This window comes from Ischnura elegans, chromosome 8, assembly GCF_921293095.1.
Source record: "Ischnura elegans chromosome 8, ioIscEleg1.1, whole genome shotgun sequence".
Classification (NCBI taxonomy): Eukaryota; Metazoa; Arthropoda; class Insecta; order Odonata; family Coenagrionidae; genus Ischnura; species Ischnura elegans.
In genome coordinates this window covers 67,159,782-67,174,353 of record NC_060253.1, presented here as the reverse complement: position 1 = coordinate 67,174,353, position 14,572 = coordinate 67,159,782, and the positions used below count along the sequence as shown (strand labels likewise).

Below are 14,572 nucleotides of genomic sequence, written 5' to 3'. Positions count from 1 at the left end.
GAGTTGAGCGCTGATACGACGTAGGCTGCTAGCGGGTAGCTGAGTACCCTGCTGGCTGGTAGCGCTTGGCTTAAATAAGGATTATTAATGCCTTATCAAATGAAGAAAACTTTCCGACCTTAGCCAGTTTTAATAAGTGATTATTAAGACATGTTTCCCTGAGCTCTGCGCCTCATGCATGCATTGGTAACCTCAGACAACGTATAACTCCTATCTTCTCGTATAGAAACTAGGTCCCTGTGACGTCACGTGGAGTGGTATCTCATGGGCGCCAATCTGGCCCTTTTCAAATGAGGATAAAAATGGACCATTGCCATTCGAAACAGGTATTTCTAAAACGAAATAATTTGTATATTATGAATACAGTAATGGTGGGTAACGAATCGCAAACAATGACTTTCGTTTTCTTTGATGAAGGAAACTACCCTATTGCCTGATCAATGTGCACCTTAATATCGATAAATTGTCTATGCCACCCCACCAACTGCAAGCCTGCTCCTTTGCTTGACTGCCACTGCATTATATTCAAATCCAGGCAGTAATGCTCACTATATCATCTCATCACTTGGAAATTAATTTTGCTTTCCACTTTTGATTTCTTGAAGCAAATTTCTTGGTCGTCAATCACTTATTAATGCTGCGAAGAAATTTAGTTCGCATAAAATTTTCCAATTGCGGTAATTTTTCCAAACAGTGAACCTTCTTTTCCAATTTGCTCAGTGCAAATTATTCGCTGCTAGGGTTTTCTCATTTTCTAAAACTATATTACATACCTGATCCATATTTTCAGTCCGTGTCCTCCAGTCTCTAGGCGAAAGCATGTAGAAGATGACCAGCATTTGTCGGGATGCATTCCTCTTGGCGACTATCGTAAACCACCAAGTGGAACTTGATCTCAAAGCACAGTTAAATTTCGTGCTAATTGTTACCAAGGCTTAAGGTGTGAAAAATGCCAAGGTGCACTGGTGATTCACTCACCAAATATTTGTAGCCTTCCGTGATGTATTTTTTGTGTGATTGCAGAGTTTAGTAGTTCTTTTTCTTTAGCCCTTAGGCTGCGGGAACGTTTTTGGCATCTGCATTGACGCAGTCTGCATGGTGAGTGCGGGAAAAACATTTTTCAAAGTTTGACCAGATTTTCTTACCACTGGCAGCCTTTCCTCAAGATTTTAATGCCATCCTTTCCGCAGTGGCTTGAACTCGGCCAAACCTAATGGCAGAGAGCACAAAGGTGTCTGTCGAGGACTGGGCCCTCTCACCAAGGGGAGCACTACCCGATTATCCCTTCTCTGAGAGAGAGCTCATGGAACCATCTCCTGCTACGACTTCCACTCGTGCAACTTAATGTGATTCAACTGTATTCCACGGTGAACAGAATATGGTTTCTGCCATCACAATCGGACGCATCTTAGCGATTCTGGACAATCCCAAATCCTTGATCATATTGCTACACTTCAAACTGCATGCAGCTACATATGCATGGTTTTGGAAACCAACACCAATCTTGTTTCATGATATTCCATTTACACAATTAGATACAAATATGCAACTTACTGCAAATGCAAATATTCTTACACTGTAGAATGGCACTGATACAAAATAAAAGCGGCAAGTAAATGTATTAATGGGAAGAGAGAGGCTATATCTAACATCTTCCGATATAACAAGCAATTTTCTAAGATTTAAGAGCACTAATAAGACCAAATTTACATTGTAAATGTGGATGTTGATTTTTCTTATATTATGATTTTTTCCACTTAATTTCTGCTTGATACAGTGAAAACTAGATTTTTCTGAAAGGAAAAATCAGCTTACACGACTAAAATCTTTTAAAATATCTCTTCCTTCTGGGCCAACGGAGATGTCTTGCGCATGCATGATGCAGCTACAGGCTCAGATAAATGCAAGCCAGAGCCCAGTGGGTGTATCCCTGATTTTTTAATAATAGGATAATTTCCTTCATCAAAGAAAGCGAAAGGCATATTCATAATGTACAAATTATTTGGTTTTAGACATCCTAGTTTAGACAAATGTTAATGGTCAATTTTAACCTCATTTAAAAAGGCCAGATTGGCGGCAATGCGATGCCACTCCACATGACGTCACAGGGACCTAGATGCAATACGAGTAGTCAGGAGTTTTAAATCATCTGAGATTAGCAAAGCATGCATGTGGCACAGAGCTCAGGGAAACATCTCTTAATAATCACTTATTAAAATTGCCTATAGTCGGAAATTTTCCTTTGCTTGATAAGGCATTGATAATCCTTGTTTAAGCCAAGCGCCAACTGCTAGCAGTGTACTCTGCTAACTACTAGCAGCCTGCATCATAGTGGCGCTCATAGCCTTGCACCAAGGTGACCTCACACGGCGGCAGCCGGAACCAGAATGACATTACACGGGCTTTTCCCAGCATTCATACTTAGCCGTCGCATTTTTGCTTGCTTTAAAATTTTCACTTTTCATTTAATCGTGAAAAATAAATACAGTGGAACCTCGATTTATCGTTTTTCAGGGGGACGGATGAAAAAAACGATCAATGCGGGAATGTTGTCCGGGTTGCCTATGTCCCAGGAATACTTCTAAAAGTCAATCATATCAAGCGCATAGTTCCAACAATTCATTTCGACCACACACTTCATTATACTTATGAAATTGAACCTACATCTTTGATTTTAGTAAATTATTATTTATTAGGTGTTTTGTAAGCAAAGAAAAACAATCAGGTAATTTGTGTACCATATTGTTCTCCTGGTAACCACTTTCCCAACACCATGAAGGCAATCAATCATCTATATTTATATACACTTCCTCCATACTTATCATGTTACTGTGAACTTCAGACGGGAATTAATTTTCTGCTTCAGCCCAGCTCGTGATGTACTAATTAATACTTTTGACTGATTTTTCCCATCACTTCTTCAACCATGCACCTCACTTGGGTATCATTGCAGACTCACTACTACTGACTTCATACTTTTCATTCCAACAACTCCCATAATCGCTTTTAATGGGGTCATTAAGAATTAATTACGGGCTCAACTGAAATATGCAAGAGTATTTGATTTATGAAGAGGTAAAATGTAAGAAGAGTATGCTATCGATGCTGGAACCTAAGGTATACCTTCAGTTTTGCAGCCTTATTTTTCTCAAATAGAATCCAAAGTTATTCCAAACACTGTAAAAAGCCAGCCCCAGCGTGGAATGGGATTATAAAAATGTATTTTGAAGTAGATTTTAACATGGAATTGACTGAATTGCCAACATTATTCTTTCTGCTCATATGGCAAGCTGATATTCATTAAAAGGAAACCTTTAATCACAAAATTCTCTAGCTGAGCACCATAGTCTTAAATCCCATTTGAATCTTACTCAAGTAAATCTGTGTTGTGAATACCAAATGCAGTGATTAGTAATGAAATTCAGATACCAAATTTTATTCAATCATTTTTCTTACTATCATCAAGAAATTACTCAATCAGTCGCTCAACAAAGGTTATTTATTTTTATACTAAAATTGATAGTTCATTCATTTTTTTCATGTTCATAAGTACAAAAGTAGGTATGTATGCACTACAGTGGAACTGATGAAACATTACATAAATGGAGTGAATCAGACTCGAGAAGACTTACCGTGAAGGATACACTTGCGACATACAGATACATTAATGTGATAACTGAACATCTTACATTAATTAGCCAAATGATACCTGTGCAAAGTCAAATTGTCACATAAAAGTGGGTAACACACATAATTAGATTTCCCCATTAGCCAGAAGATTTTTTGCCATTGAAACATGATTTGCTCAATGAAAAGCATACCATTTCCCACAATGACATTAAATACCTTCATCACACTTAGATATGCCCATTTAGAGTCATTCTTGTGGGAGTAAAGTGAATTACTCACTCTTTCTGGATTATTTAGGTTCACAATAATAAATCTATGAGCAAAACAATCAAACCCATAAATCACAAGCAGGGCTCAGTGCTTTACACAAACTTAAAAACATTTGTAAGGCCTTTGGTCTTTTTGTCTGGAGATAATGGTTCTACATAATAACCATGAACTCCTACAGTAAATGCACACAAATTCATGAGCTTAGGTCATTTGATTATAGCAATTCAAATCATACCACCTAAGCATGCAGATAATGCATTAAACAAAAAATCAAATTTACAAAATGCATGTCAACTGACTCATGAGATTGCTTTGTAACTTCCTAAGTTAAAAGCTACACTGTCTTTCCCCATATCATCCTACATATGTACTTGACTTTCCTATTACACAGGACATCCTTATTATCCGCATAAAAAGAAAATCAAACATTCAGTCATATTTACAAGTGCATCTCTCCTAAATTGCCTATCCAGGAAGTTGCATCAATGTCTTCGAATTTAAGCCAAGTTTTTAAAGTCTGGCAGGCATTGGAGTGTTCCGAAGAAATCTTCCAGTTCAGAGATAACACCTTGTCAGCTAATGCCTCCAACTCTAGCCCCAAGCTTTGCTTTCCCTTCCCTTTCTCGCCTACGTCTTTGTTGTTCAGCAGCTCTTTTGGCCTGCCTCATTGCACGAACCTGTTCCCAAGCTTCATCTCCAGCTTCTTCATCCCAACCCGAATTTCCTGGTGTAGCTTCATCCCACACCTCCAACTCTGAGGTAGCCTGTAAATGAATGGTTAATATGACAATTAACAATAAGACTTACATGGCCATTCAAGCATTCATATTTTTAAATAGGTACAGCAAAAAAAATATCAGAATTAGGTACGGGTTGGTTCAGCTCCACTGGTTCTTGAGCTTATAGCTCCGGAACTAAATTATTCACATCAAAGTTTTTCCCAATCAGAATGCTAAATTCATGAAAGCTGTGCCCATTTTTGGCATTCAAAAAGTGGGTTATTTGCCCGCTATAATTCATCAAATATTGATAGGAATAAAAATTACACAAGTAAAATGGGTACGCAATGTCACAAAAAAATAATGAACCACCTTGTGGATTGAAAGGTAGAATTTTCCTCAAAAAACCTGTCTGAGATGATGCAACAACTCAGCACCCACTCAAGAAGCCCTGAGGCTTTACGCTAGGGCAATAAACAACTCTTTTCAGGACAATTAGGGGGAAGGAGGAACAACAAGCATGGGGAAAATATACCAGCTGGTTTTTGTTTTTCATTCTGTGGTTTTGTATGCTTTTTGAGTTTCGATATGCAATAGCCATGAAAAATATTCTTTGCATCATGTTGGACTCCTCGTATCAAGATTCTTGATTGCCAAAATTTCTTGTCTCTTGAATCTCCAGAACTTATTGTCAAACAGCAAAATAGCTTCAAAGTGTATAATTTATGCGATTATATAACGTGCAAATGTATAAAAACAAAGATTTTCGTTTCATTTTCTCATTAGAAGAATGTGGCATGACGGAATCGAGGGTTGATATCTTCCCAAAGACAGTAAGTCCTGTATATATGAACAAGATGTGTTTCTATAGACCTTGTTTGTAAGTCGATAAACCTATGCAAGGCATTGAGGAGAACGGTTTTATCAAAGAATGCAACACTGCAACACAATTGTGCGTAGCTCAAGATTGTGACGAACTGATCTAGCTGGGCGTGAGACACAGCTAGAGCCGAAAAAAATCGCTGTCCTCAGGAAGGTATAACGGGCAAAACGCTTAACAGTTTCCGAATTCACACCGTATTCAATGATACTTTGTTCAGATTATGCCCAAATGCGGGTTCCTCTACGCCACACCTCATTGCATCGGCCAACTCGAAAAGTGCCAAATTTGAAATTTTGGGCACGTCTGAAATTTTCCAATGTTTGTGTCTGGAAGTTCGAGATGTATCTCCTACCGAAGAAAGAATCATAATTGATGCTCTTGGGCACAGTACCTGAGGAGAACTGAAACGTAGCGCAATGATTACAACGTAGCATAGTGTATACCCACCTAGATACTGTTTCTTATTCATGAAACTTTGTAATAAAGTTTATTTTTTAGCCGCTGGGACAAGGACTGATATTTGTAATTTCGTAATAATGAAAATTTTTAATATTGTTTCTTTTACTACAGGTTGGAAACGCCTTTCCAACAGGACCAACGATTTGCTTTGTGATAACTTTGTTCGTGTTAACAAGTCTACTGTATAATGTTTTTGAAGAATCTTCTTCTACCGTTTTCACTGCTGATACCCCATCAATACATGACAGTGTGTTTTTGATCAATGCTTTATTACAGTTATACCTCTATCAATATAGCAAGTTAATACTTACAAATCTACCAACAACTAACTTGCTGCCCCACATACTCAAAACTCCAGGACTGACACAAGCGATAAATTAAGAGAGATAATTAGCCAAATGGATAGATACATGGGAATTAATTTTTCCCCCGAACCATTAAGGACGAGACGGCAGAGTTTTTTAACCCTTTTGAGACAGCGGAGTTTTCGTCTTAGTATGACTTCTGTACTGAGCCCGAAGAGACTCTTCTTTCTCGTGGTACGGAGCATTTTTGGAGGACATTCGTTAAGAAGGGTCTTGCAGATAATTACACGCTCTCAGCTTGCTCCAACCTATATCGACCCCTACCAGCGGTGACTCCGCATTATCTCCGACTCCGAGAGTAGTTGTGCTCCCTCCTTTCCGGATTTACGACCCTACCTGCGGCATTGGTTCGCGGTCAACTTATGGATTGCTTATATGTATTTGGCACATGGATAATTGTTGCTTGCATGTAAATTGCGGACTTTGAATTGAATTCCTCATTTTTTTTCTGAGCATTGTCAAATTTTAAACGAAGTTCTAAGGTCGATATTAACGCATTTAATGCAGCAACAATTTCCATGTTGTTGTTTATACAGAACTCGAGTTATAAGTTATTATTTATAGTAGAATTTCGTTTAAAAATTGTAATCGCAGCTCAAAAGGCAAAGAATTCAATTCTCAGTTTATATTTCTTGAGAAAAGAACAAAAATTTATTTTGAAACCTGTCTGGATAAACAATTGCATGACCGCAGCGGTCCCTTACCGCTAAGAGGGGTAATAAAAGACGAGGGGTCAGGGTACCTGCTCCTGGATTCTGAGGGTAAAGCCTAAACCCCACAGTGTTGGGTCCCAAAACAAAGACGTTTTACACCCATGACCATCATAAAAGGGGGAGAGCTAGGAAACTTATATATTTGGCATTCCTTCACTTGTGTAAGAAAATCTCCAACGAAAATATATGGCTTTCGTCTCCCGGGTCAAGAAATATCCACTCGTATATTTACGTCTAAGTAGTGAAAAGGTTAAACAAATGCTAGTTGTAATTTAATTGGAGCATTTACTTTTTACATGTAAACAGCAGGTGTCCTAACACTCCTGCCATACACCTTTTTAAGTGGCTTGTGGGAAAATCTGTAGATGTAGATGAAACATCATGAAAAGACACTCGTATTGCTCCAATGTAAATAACCAAAAATATTGTCTAAGGCTTTACTGGTGAACTGTACACCAGACTCTCCATCAGCTATGGAAAACTTGATGTGGTCAAGAACACAAGAAGAATTCTTGCACCTAAAAGCTAAGTAAGAGAAACAACTTCTCGCCTTCACAGGATAAAATTTCGCTTTTACTTCTTTCCAATTTAAATCCCAATATTTTTTTTTTGTAAATTGGGTTTCATTTGTACCATCAATTTTTATTATTATCATCATTACAATTTAGTAACTAACATTGCAGATTTAATTAAAAGGTAAGCAGAGGATATATAAATTGTGAAGAGATAGGAATTGGTACTGTGAAATACAAATCAATTCGGGGACGCCGACTTACAAAAAATATTGGGGGGGCCCAAACCGGGGATCTTTCCCCGGGAAATTTTATAAGTAGTGAGTTTTAAGTTTTTTAAGCATTTTCGAAGAGTCATTTGATCAACATTAGAACAATGAGAACTCTAATCTTGATATCTGGACACTCCGGGGAAAATTGACAAGCCTGACACTTTTTCCTCACAACCATAACAAATTATTGAGGGGGCTCGGGCCCCTTCAAGCCCCATGGAGTCGGCGCCACTGAATCAATTACTGAAAATTTGAATGATAGATTTATGACACTTGAACACATCATATATTATTCCTGACTTCACTTCAGGAAAATTTTTACGAGCTGCAGTCATTCGGAAGAGAATTAAAAAACTTACAGGAAATGGAACTGATGATGAAACGGCAAGACGAGGGGACCACACAGCACCACTTGATGTGACCCCTGGTGACCCTTCTTGCCCCTCCCCTTCACCTCTTCGTCCTGAAGGTATCAACACCTTTTGCTGTCTCGTAATTCTAGGAGCCATGTCCTGTAAGAAAGTTTTTCTTGAGATGCCTTTTTTTAGCAATGATTCAACCAGAATCCAATTAGTACCTTCTCATCACTAAAACAATAGATAAAATGAAGCGCCTTTGCAATTTTAAGTTCCATTAAGAAAAATAATCCCACTATCAATTTTCTTTACCACCCCAATACCTGAAAGAAATCCTCAGCCGGTTGTTCCACTTCACCGTCGTTAGGTTGCCTTAATTGGGATTGTCGATACATTTCTATCTGCTGCTGTACTGAGTTCATAGGCTGTGACTGACCAGCATCTGAAACAACTGAATCAGGACTGGGGCTATCTTCCCAGTTATTCCAGCTGATATCTGTCCCATCCTAGTACGAAAATTAAATCATGCTATACTACATTTAACGAATGGGAAGGACATTCAAAGCCAGAAGCGGTTACGTACCCCTCTTTCGTTCGCAGATATCACATCGTTTGGAACAACGCCGACTGCTGTAAGAGGAATCGGCGTACAAGAAGAACTTCTCCTCCTTCGTCGAAAACAGCAGAGGGCACGACGAAAAACTCCCAAAAACACCAATAACAGACCCTTCAGTCGATTGACCAAAAAATTCAGAGCCATCGAATTGAGGACTTGAACTGAAGTCACGCCACCAAAGCAATGAAGACAAGTGGGCATTCAAATTCAACCTATAGAGCAAAAAGTACCATTCCTCTGAAATTAAAACGGACATTAGAGGGAGTTAACGTGGTCAATTGTGGGGTCATCGGATTGACAGACAACTCATTAGGAACTGCAAGTGTTCAACGTAATAGTAAAAGCAGAAAATCAGCTGATAAAGCTTCTATTATTTCATCAACCTCACCTTTAATCGTCTATATTATTGGAAAAGGATCATGTACAGCCCGGCATTGAGTGTTGTCGGTCATGTTGTGTACCATTAGCAGCCATAATAAAACAATATAATAGCGAATAAAACGAGGCATCTGCCAGAGGGCGGTGTTTGCGGACATGCGAAGTTTTGAAGAAGTGAGTGTGGCATCGTGTGGCAAGGTTGTGAATGTGGATGCAAATTTATGGTTTTGATGAGCTCCGAAAGCTAATATAAAGACGAAGGAAACTGTGATTATGAATCTCATGCCGTGATTTCTCAGTCAATCCAACCAAGAAAAGATACACCGATTCAGAATCGCCAGGTCCTATTTTTTCATGGTGATGGTAGCACTGTAGTGAGGTGTAAATTTGATCTGAAAGATATCACCCACCTTACTACTGAACTGAAGAAGAAGGGGTGTACCCATGGCTCAGGCTAAGAATTTGGTTCAGTATGTGGTGGTTCGAGGAGATTTGGCGACTGCTTTGAAGTGGCCTTACGGTGCAATAATAGCTCAAGCTTGTCATGCATGTGTTGCTGTGACACATTTGTTCTACGAGGATCAAAATACGAAAGATTATCTATCCGACTTGGATAACATGCACAAAGTGGTTTTGCAGGTATTGTTGAAATATTTAGCTGTATTCGTAGATGTATATAACATAAAATGTCATGGAACATGAAATTCCAGGCACCGAATGAAGAAAGCCTTCAGCAGCTCGCCAAAACTCTTAAGGAAGGAGGAATTGACCATAAAGTTTGGGTAGAGCAGCCGGAAAATTATCCAACCTGTGTTGTTACGAAGCCGTATCCGAAAGCCGAAATTCAGAAGTTCTTCAAGAAGTTTCAGCTCTTTAAAGGTTGATTCAGGATACACAATTTGTATTTGTGTAATACCAACAGAAAAACTTTTTATTTAATCACGTTCGCGGTGAAGCCATTCATGGATTTTATATTTGTGCTTGATGAAGAAGGCATGGCAAAGTTGCCATCATTGATCGTTCGATTATATATTGTATGTAGTTTTACATATTCGATAACAGGTGAATAAAAATATCTATTTTGAGCTCAATTCCGATTAAACAACTTGACTCGTTAATTTGCTAACGTGTTTGCAATTGGATATATTAATTTTCCAGTGATGCAAACATGTTAAATGTATATTTTTACATTGTCTTCGAGTGTCATCATGTATATCCAGATTTACAAAATATCTTCTGATCTTTTGCCCATTATTTACACCAAAACAGTTTTTTGGCAGGCCAGGTGAGGAGCTTCCTGGTTAAAAATTTCCAGTCCGTTCTCAACTACAATGAGATCTGAATTTCTTCACGTCAGATGTAGAACTAAAGATTCCCTTAATTTTCTATGTTGCATTGCACACAGATTCCAGGAGAACAGGCTCAAATGCAATGAGTTCCTACTAACCCATACACGAACCACTAAACTTATAAGGAAGATGTGTCAAAAAACAAACAATCATGTATCTCATCTTCACTGCTGACATGAGCTTTGTCGGCTCTGCTGAAATTGTCTATGCTCTGATTCCCCGAAGAAAATAACACCAAATGTTGGCATAGAGCCAACTTTAACTTATGGAAGCCTGAGAGAGTTTCATCTTACTCACCTGGAACATTGGAAGACAATATTTTTAGTCAGTATCTAAGTCGAACAGGTCCTGTATTCCTTTCATCTGTCTTGAATCTTTTGCTCTTTCAAAATCCTCCCATTCTTAGCCCAAATGTTTGGCATTACATATGGTACATTTTCCAAGGAGGTGCTGTGGAAATAATTTTTTATTTACAATCGCTCTGCAACCATTGGCAAATTAGAGTTGCTGAGGGGTTTCCTACAAGCAGCTATATGAAGTTGACAGGCCCGTGCTGGACCCCTTCTTAAGGCGGTGGACGGCCATGGCCAGGCGCCAGCACTATTCAGGGGGAGGACTTCTGAGGGGACACCGAAGATTTCCAGGCTGGAGGGCGCTTCGGGATACATCCTGGCAGCCCAGCACGGGCCTGGAAGTTTGTTGTGGCATTTTTTAGTAAACCCCCCAATAATTTCTGGTACCCTTGCCCCCCAGAAATTCCTCACAACTTCTCCCGCTAAAGGCTTTTCGCTCAAAGGATTTTTGTGCAAAGGCCCTTCGACTCAAAGGCTCAGAGAGACTAAGTCTCGGAACACCTGTCTCCGAACTCTGTCCTCCGAAGCTGCCCTCCGAAGGAGCCCACCAGGACATAAAAACTTATAATGCTAGCATAGTACACCTACACCTGACAATCTAGGAGAAGTGGGTGCTGAAGCATAAGAATGCAGTTTGGAGTGAGAAGTACTCCTCGTTGTCCTATCATAACTCTCTCTCCCTCCAAGACCTAACTCTCTCCCCCTCTGAGACCTCATCCTACTATGTCTTCCCCTCCTTGAATTCCAATGGCTTGCCTCAACCAGCGATCACACCACTAGGCCATGTCTCCAACCCAGAAGATAGAGGAGAGGAAACCTGATGGTATGCTGTTCTCCCCCAACCACTTATTGGATGACGTGAAGTGTTCCAGGGGTTCGAGTCGACTTGGCTACAGGGCTACTGTCATGGCTGACTTGGACTACGTAGTAATTCCCCCCCTCCTTTGCTGAAATCCCTCACTTCACTCTGCCACTGTTCGTGGTCGTGGCAGGCCTCTAGCTCACGGGCTTTCATCGTGGTGACATCGTTCGACTGGGAGAGTGATTTCTCAAAAATTATATTTGGTGCTGACAGGCTTTGACCTTAGCTTTTCAAATTATTGGTAATGTTCCTTATGAGATTATTACTTATCATCATTGATTTTTGTATGGCTTTTGATTTTGAATATTTCTACTTGGAATACATTTTGATTTAACATGACTTGTAATTTTGCCACAATTGTTTCTCTGACTGCTGACTATTCCTATTTTGTGGAGTCTTTCCCTCATCTACTTAGTGACAGATGATCGGAGTTCCCTGTGTATGGGCTTATCTTACGAATCTGCAAGATTTAAACATGTAACGCCACATGGTTCTGATGACTGTTCTCAACTCAAGCTACTTTCATGTGTGGGAAAATGGTTACATTGTAATACAGCACATGTATTCCATTGCATCAATCGATGGACTAGCAATGATCGCTGCATTTGTTGTAAATTGTACCTTTAAACTCTCTTGTCACCTGATAAAGAAGTACACACTAAGCATACAGCTAGCCTACCTCTCCCTCCTTTTGAACAATTTTGTCACACTTCCTTTTCTTCCTTAAGCTGTGTTTACCCTGATAAACGTGTTGTATAAATAAGTTACTCAGTGTAAACACAGCTTTACTTCTCATACTTACCTTAATTGCAGCATTGTTGTCCTCTATCACTGCCATATTTTACCTACCTAGGGTTTCCCTAATGACATCACTGGCCTGTTTGTGTGACTTATCCCATTCTCTATGAATGTTATCTGGTATGTACACCTGCACCACCATAGTGTTTTTGGAATGTGGTTCAATGTCAATCACAGTAGTCCTATGACATACCATATTTATTTTTGCTACCTTGTTACCCAGTTTCCTTTTTAAAACCAAAGCTATCCTTCATTGAACTTCGTCACTCCAAGATTCCCCACTATCTCCCATTCCATAGTTTATATAATTTTATCTTTTATCGCTTTCTCCTACTCTTTTTTTGATGCCTATTTTATTGCTTCACTGCTCCCCAGTGGCATAACTATGGGGGGTAGGTATGAGGGGATAGACCCCCCCCCCAGAGGAATAAAAAAACTATTGTCTAGTTTTAACACATTAACTACATCTGCTTAAAGTTAAACTTTTTTGTGCCAAAATGATGTAAAATGTATCTCCAGGCATGTCATTTTTCAAACCCCTGATCAGTGGAGACCCCCCTGTTGCCTGAGGGGGTGGATCGCCATCCCATCCCCTCAAATCATATTCCTAGTTACACCACTGTGGCTCTCATTAAAGTAATTTGTTCTGCATTTCCAGCACAAATATTTTTTCTAATGCATTGAAGGTGAAAATTATTCAGCAGCTTATTTGAATAAAAATCCTAGCTTATTCTTCACATTAAAGCATGTGGGTATACCCATACTATAGTTAAGATGCCTGCAAGTTCCATGCAGAGAACTTCGCATTCGAATCTGTGTAATGAATAACCTAATGAATTTTCAAACCTGACTGTTGTTAAACATTTTTGATGAGGTGGAAAGATGACTGAGGGTAACAAGTGACATTAGCTCCCATGTGTGTATTCTCTAATGGAAAGGATACAACATCAAGGGCATGACCATACAGGTGTATGTTCATGATCAAGGGTATAGAAAATGTAATACGTAGTAAGAGTTAAATCACCGTTATGGCTGACATGGAAAATAAAGTCCATTTAACAAAGTCATCAGAAACATTAAATAAATTAATTCTTCTATAATTAGTAATCACAGTTAAATGAGGTCCAAACACAATAATGCGAACTATTTGTTTGAAGTATTGACAAGCTCTAGTCAATATTACTTGAATTGGCAGTAGAATTAGGGCGTGCCCAAGTGGATTTGTTTTCGTTGAGATAGTGAGAAATCACCACGAACCATTATATTTAAGGTATGTGAAGTCCTTGTGTTTTCTGTGCTTAATGATGAAGCTCTCACTATGATATGTATAAATGGGACAAGACACTATGAGGAAGATAGTGGAAGGCGCAGAGATCGGAAACTGTTACTGGCGAGATATGTTTTGAAATAATTGAACTCAAATTTTCGGGCCACAAACTCAACTGAAAGTACCGCCAGCCATCATGGCCGGTTGAAAACGATTTGAAAAATTTCCGTATCTCTACGCCACCTATTGAGTATTTCGAGGAATATCTGTTCTTCAGATTTGTTTGTATTTGCGAGGTTTATGGAAATAGGCGTGTGTTTGGATTATTTCTAATTATTGTGAAGGCATTGATGGCTTGATCGGTTTTTGCAGTTTACAGCCGGGAGGCCGCATTGATTGTGCCTTCTGAAGGTGAGTCAGAAGATTTTTATTCATTAGGTTTCATTGCGTTGCCTACATCTCTATTGAGGTGAGGAGTGGGCCCGTGTAACGGTCTATTCCACTACCATGATGTACTTTTTTAAATAATGTAATACTTTGTCGGATTTATAGCAAATAATATCTGATAGAAACCAATTATCATTAATTACTGGTATATTTTTGAGGCCGTACTTTCTTAATCAGATAAAAAGTATTACAATGGCGTTCGGTGATAAATCTAATTTAAACATGGTTACTTCTGGTGTATATTCATAGCCTACTCTCTAGCCCTTGTTTTACATATTTAATAATTTTGTCGCTTATATTTCTTTAACATTCTCCCCAACTCG

General features: G+C 39.0%; 3 protein-coding genes across 6 annotated transcripts in view; 2 read left to right on the top strand and 1 right to left on the bottom strand.

Moving 5' to 3' along the window:
• Positions 1-3,481: 3,481 nt before the first annotated feature.
• LOC124163619 lies at positions 3,482-9,279 on the bottom strand. 2 transcript variants are annotated; one of them, XM_046540646.1, is made up of 5 exons: positions 9,184-9,279; positions 8,763-9,007; positions 8,503-8,685; positions 8,183-8,335; positions 3,482-4,664 (listed from the first exon to the last, which is right to left on the bottom strand). In XM_046540646.1, the coding sequence occupies exons 2-5, from the start codon at positions 8,994-8,996 to the stop codon at positions 4,473-4,475; spliced, it is 762 nt and encodes a 253-aa protein (XP_046396602.1). In that variant the 5' UTR covers positions 8,997-9,007; positions 9,184-9,279; the 3' UTR covers positions 3,482-4,472. The 2 variants fall into 2 exon arrangements, with proteins under 2 accessions (XP_046396602.1, XP_046396601.1); XM_046540645.1 differs by having other exon boundaries at positions 8,763-9,032; positions 9,184-9,272.
• An 85-nt stretch (positions 9,280-9,364) lies between these two features.
• On the top strand, positions 9,365-10,264 carry LOC124163620 (putative peptidyl-tRNA hydrolase PTRHD1). Its single transcript, XM_046540648.1, has 2 exons — positions 9,365-9,812; positions 9,884-10,264. Exons 1-2 carry the CDS (start codon positions 9,618-9,620, stop codon positions 10,055-10,057), a joined length of 369 nt encoding a protein of 122 aa, XP_046396604.1. The 5' UTR covers positions 9,365-9,617; the 3' UTR covers positions 10,058-10,264.
• A 3,794-nt stretch (positions 10,265-14,058) lies between these two features.
• LOC124164571 (mitochondrial protein C2orf69) overlaps positions 14,059-14,572 on the top strand; it is a 38,600-nt gene continuing 38,086 nt past the window's right edge. For 2 of the 3 annotated variants that reach the window (XM_046541951.1, XM_046541949.1), the window contains exon 1: positions 14,059-14,213. The gene's annotated coding sequence lies outside the window, so the exon portion shown is untranslated. The remainder of the gene's footprint in view (positions 14,214-14,572) is intronic. The other variant, XM_046541950.1, reaches the window with a different exon arrangement.

What these genes read in the sequence shown, in the direction of transcription:
- LOC124163620 (XM_046540648.1), top strand. Translation starts at nt 9,618, where the DNA reads ATGGCTCAGGCTAAGAATTTGGTTCAGTATGTGGTGGTTCGAGGAGAT. An exon ending in TGCACAAAGTGGTTTTGCAG is followed by an intron (nt 9,813 to 9,883) that starts GTATTGTTGAAA and finishes ATGAAATTCCAG; the next exon opens with GCACCGAATGAAGAAAGCCT.
- LOC124163619 (XM_046540646.1), bottom strand. Translation starts at nt 8,996, where the DNA reads ATGCCCACTTGTCTTCATTGCTTTGGTGGCGTGACTTCAGTTCAAGTC. An exon ending in CGGCTGAGGATTTCTTTCAG is followed by an intron (nt 8,336 to 8,502) that starts GTATTGGGGTGG and finishes ACTTTCTTACAG; the next exon opens with GACATGGCTCCTAGAATTAC. An exon ending in CATCATCAGTTCCATTTCCT is followed by an intron (nt 4,665 to 8,182) that starts GTAAGTTTTTTA and finishes ATTCATTTACAG; the next exon opens with GCTACCTCAGAGTTGGAGGT.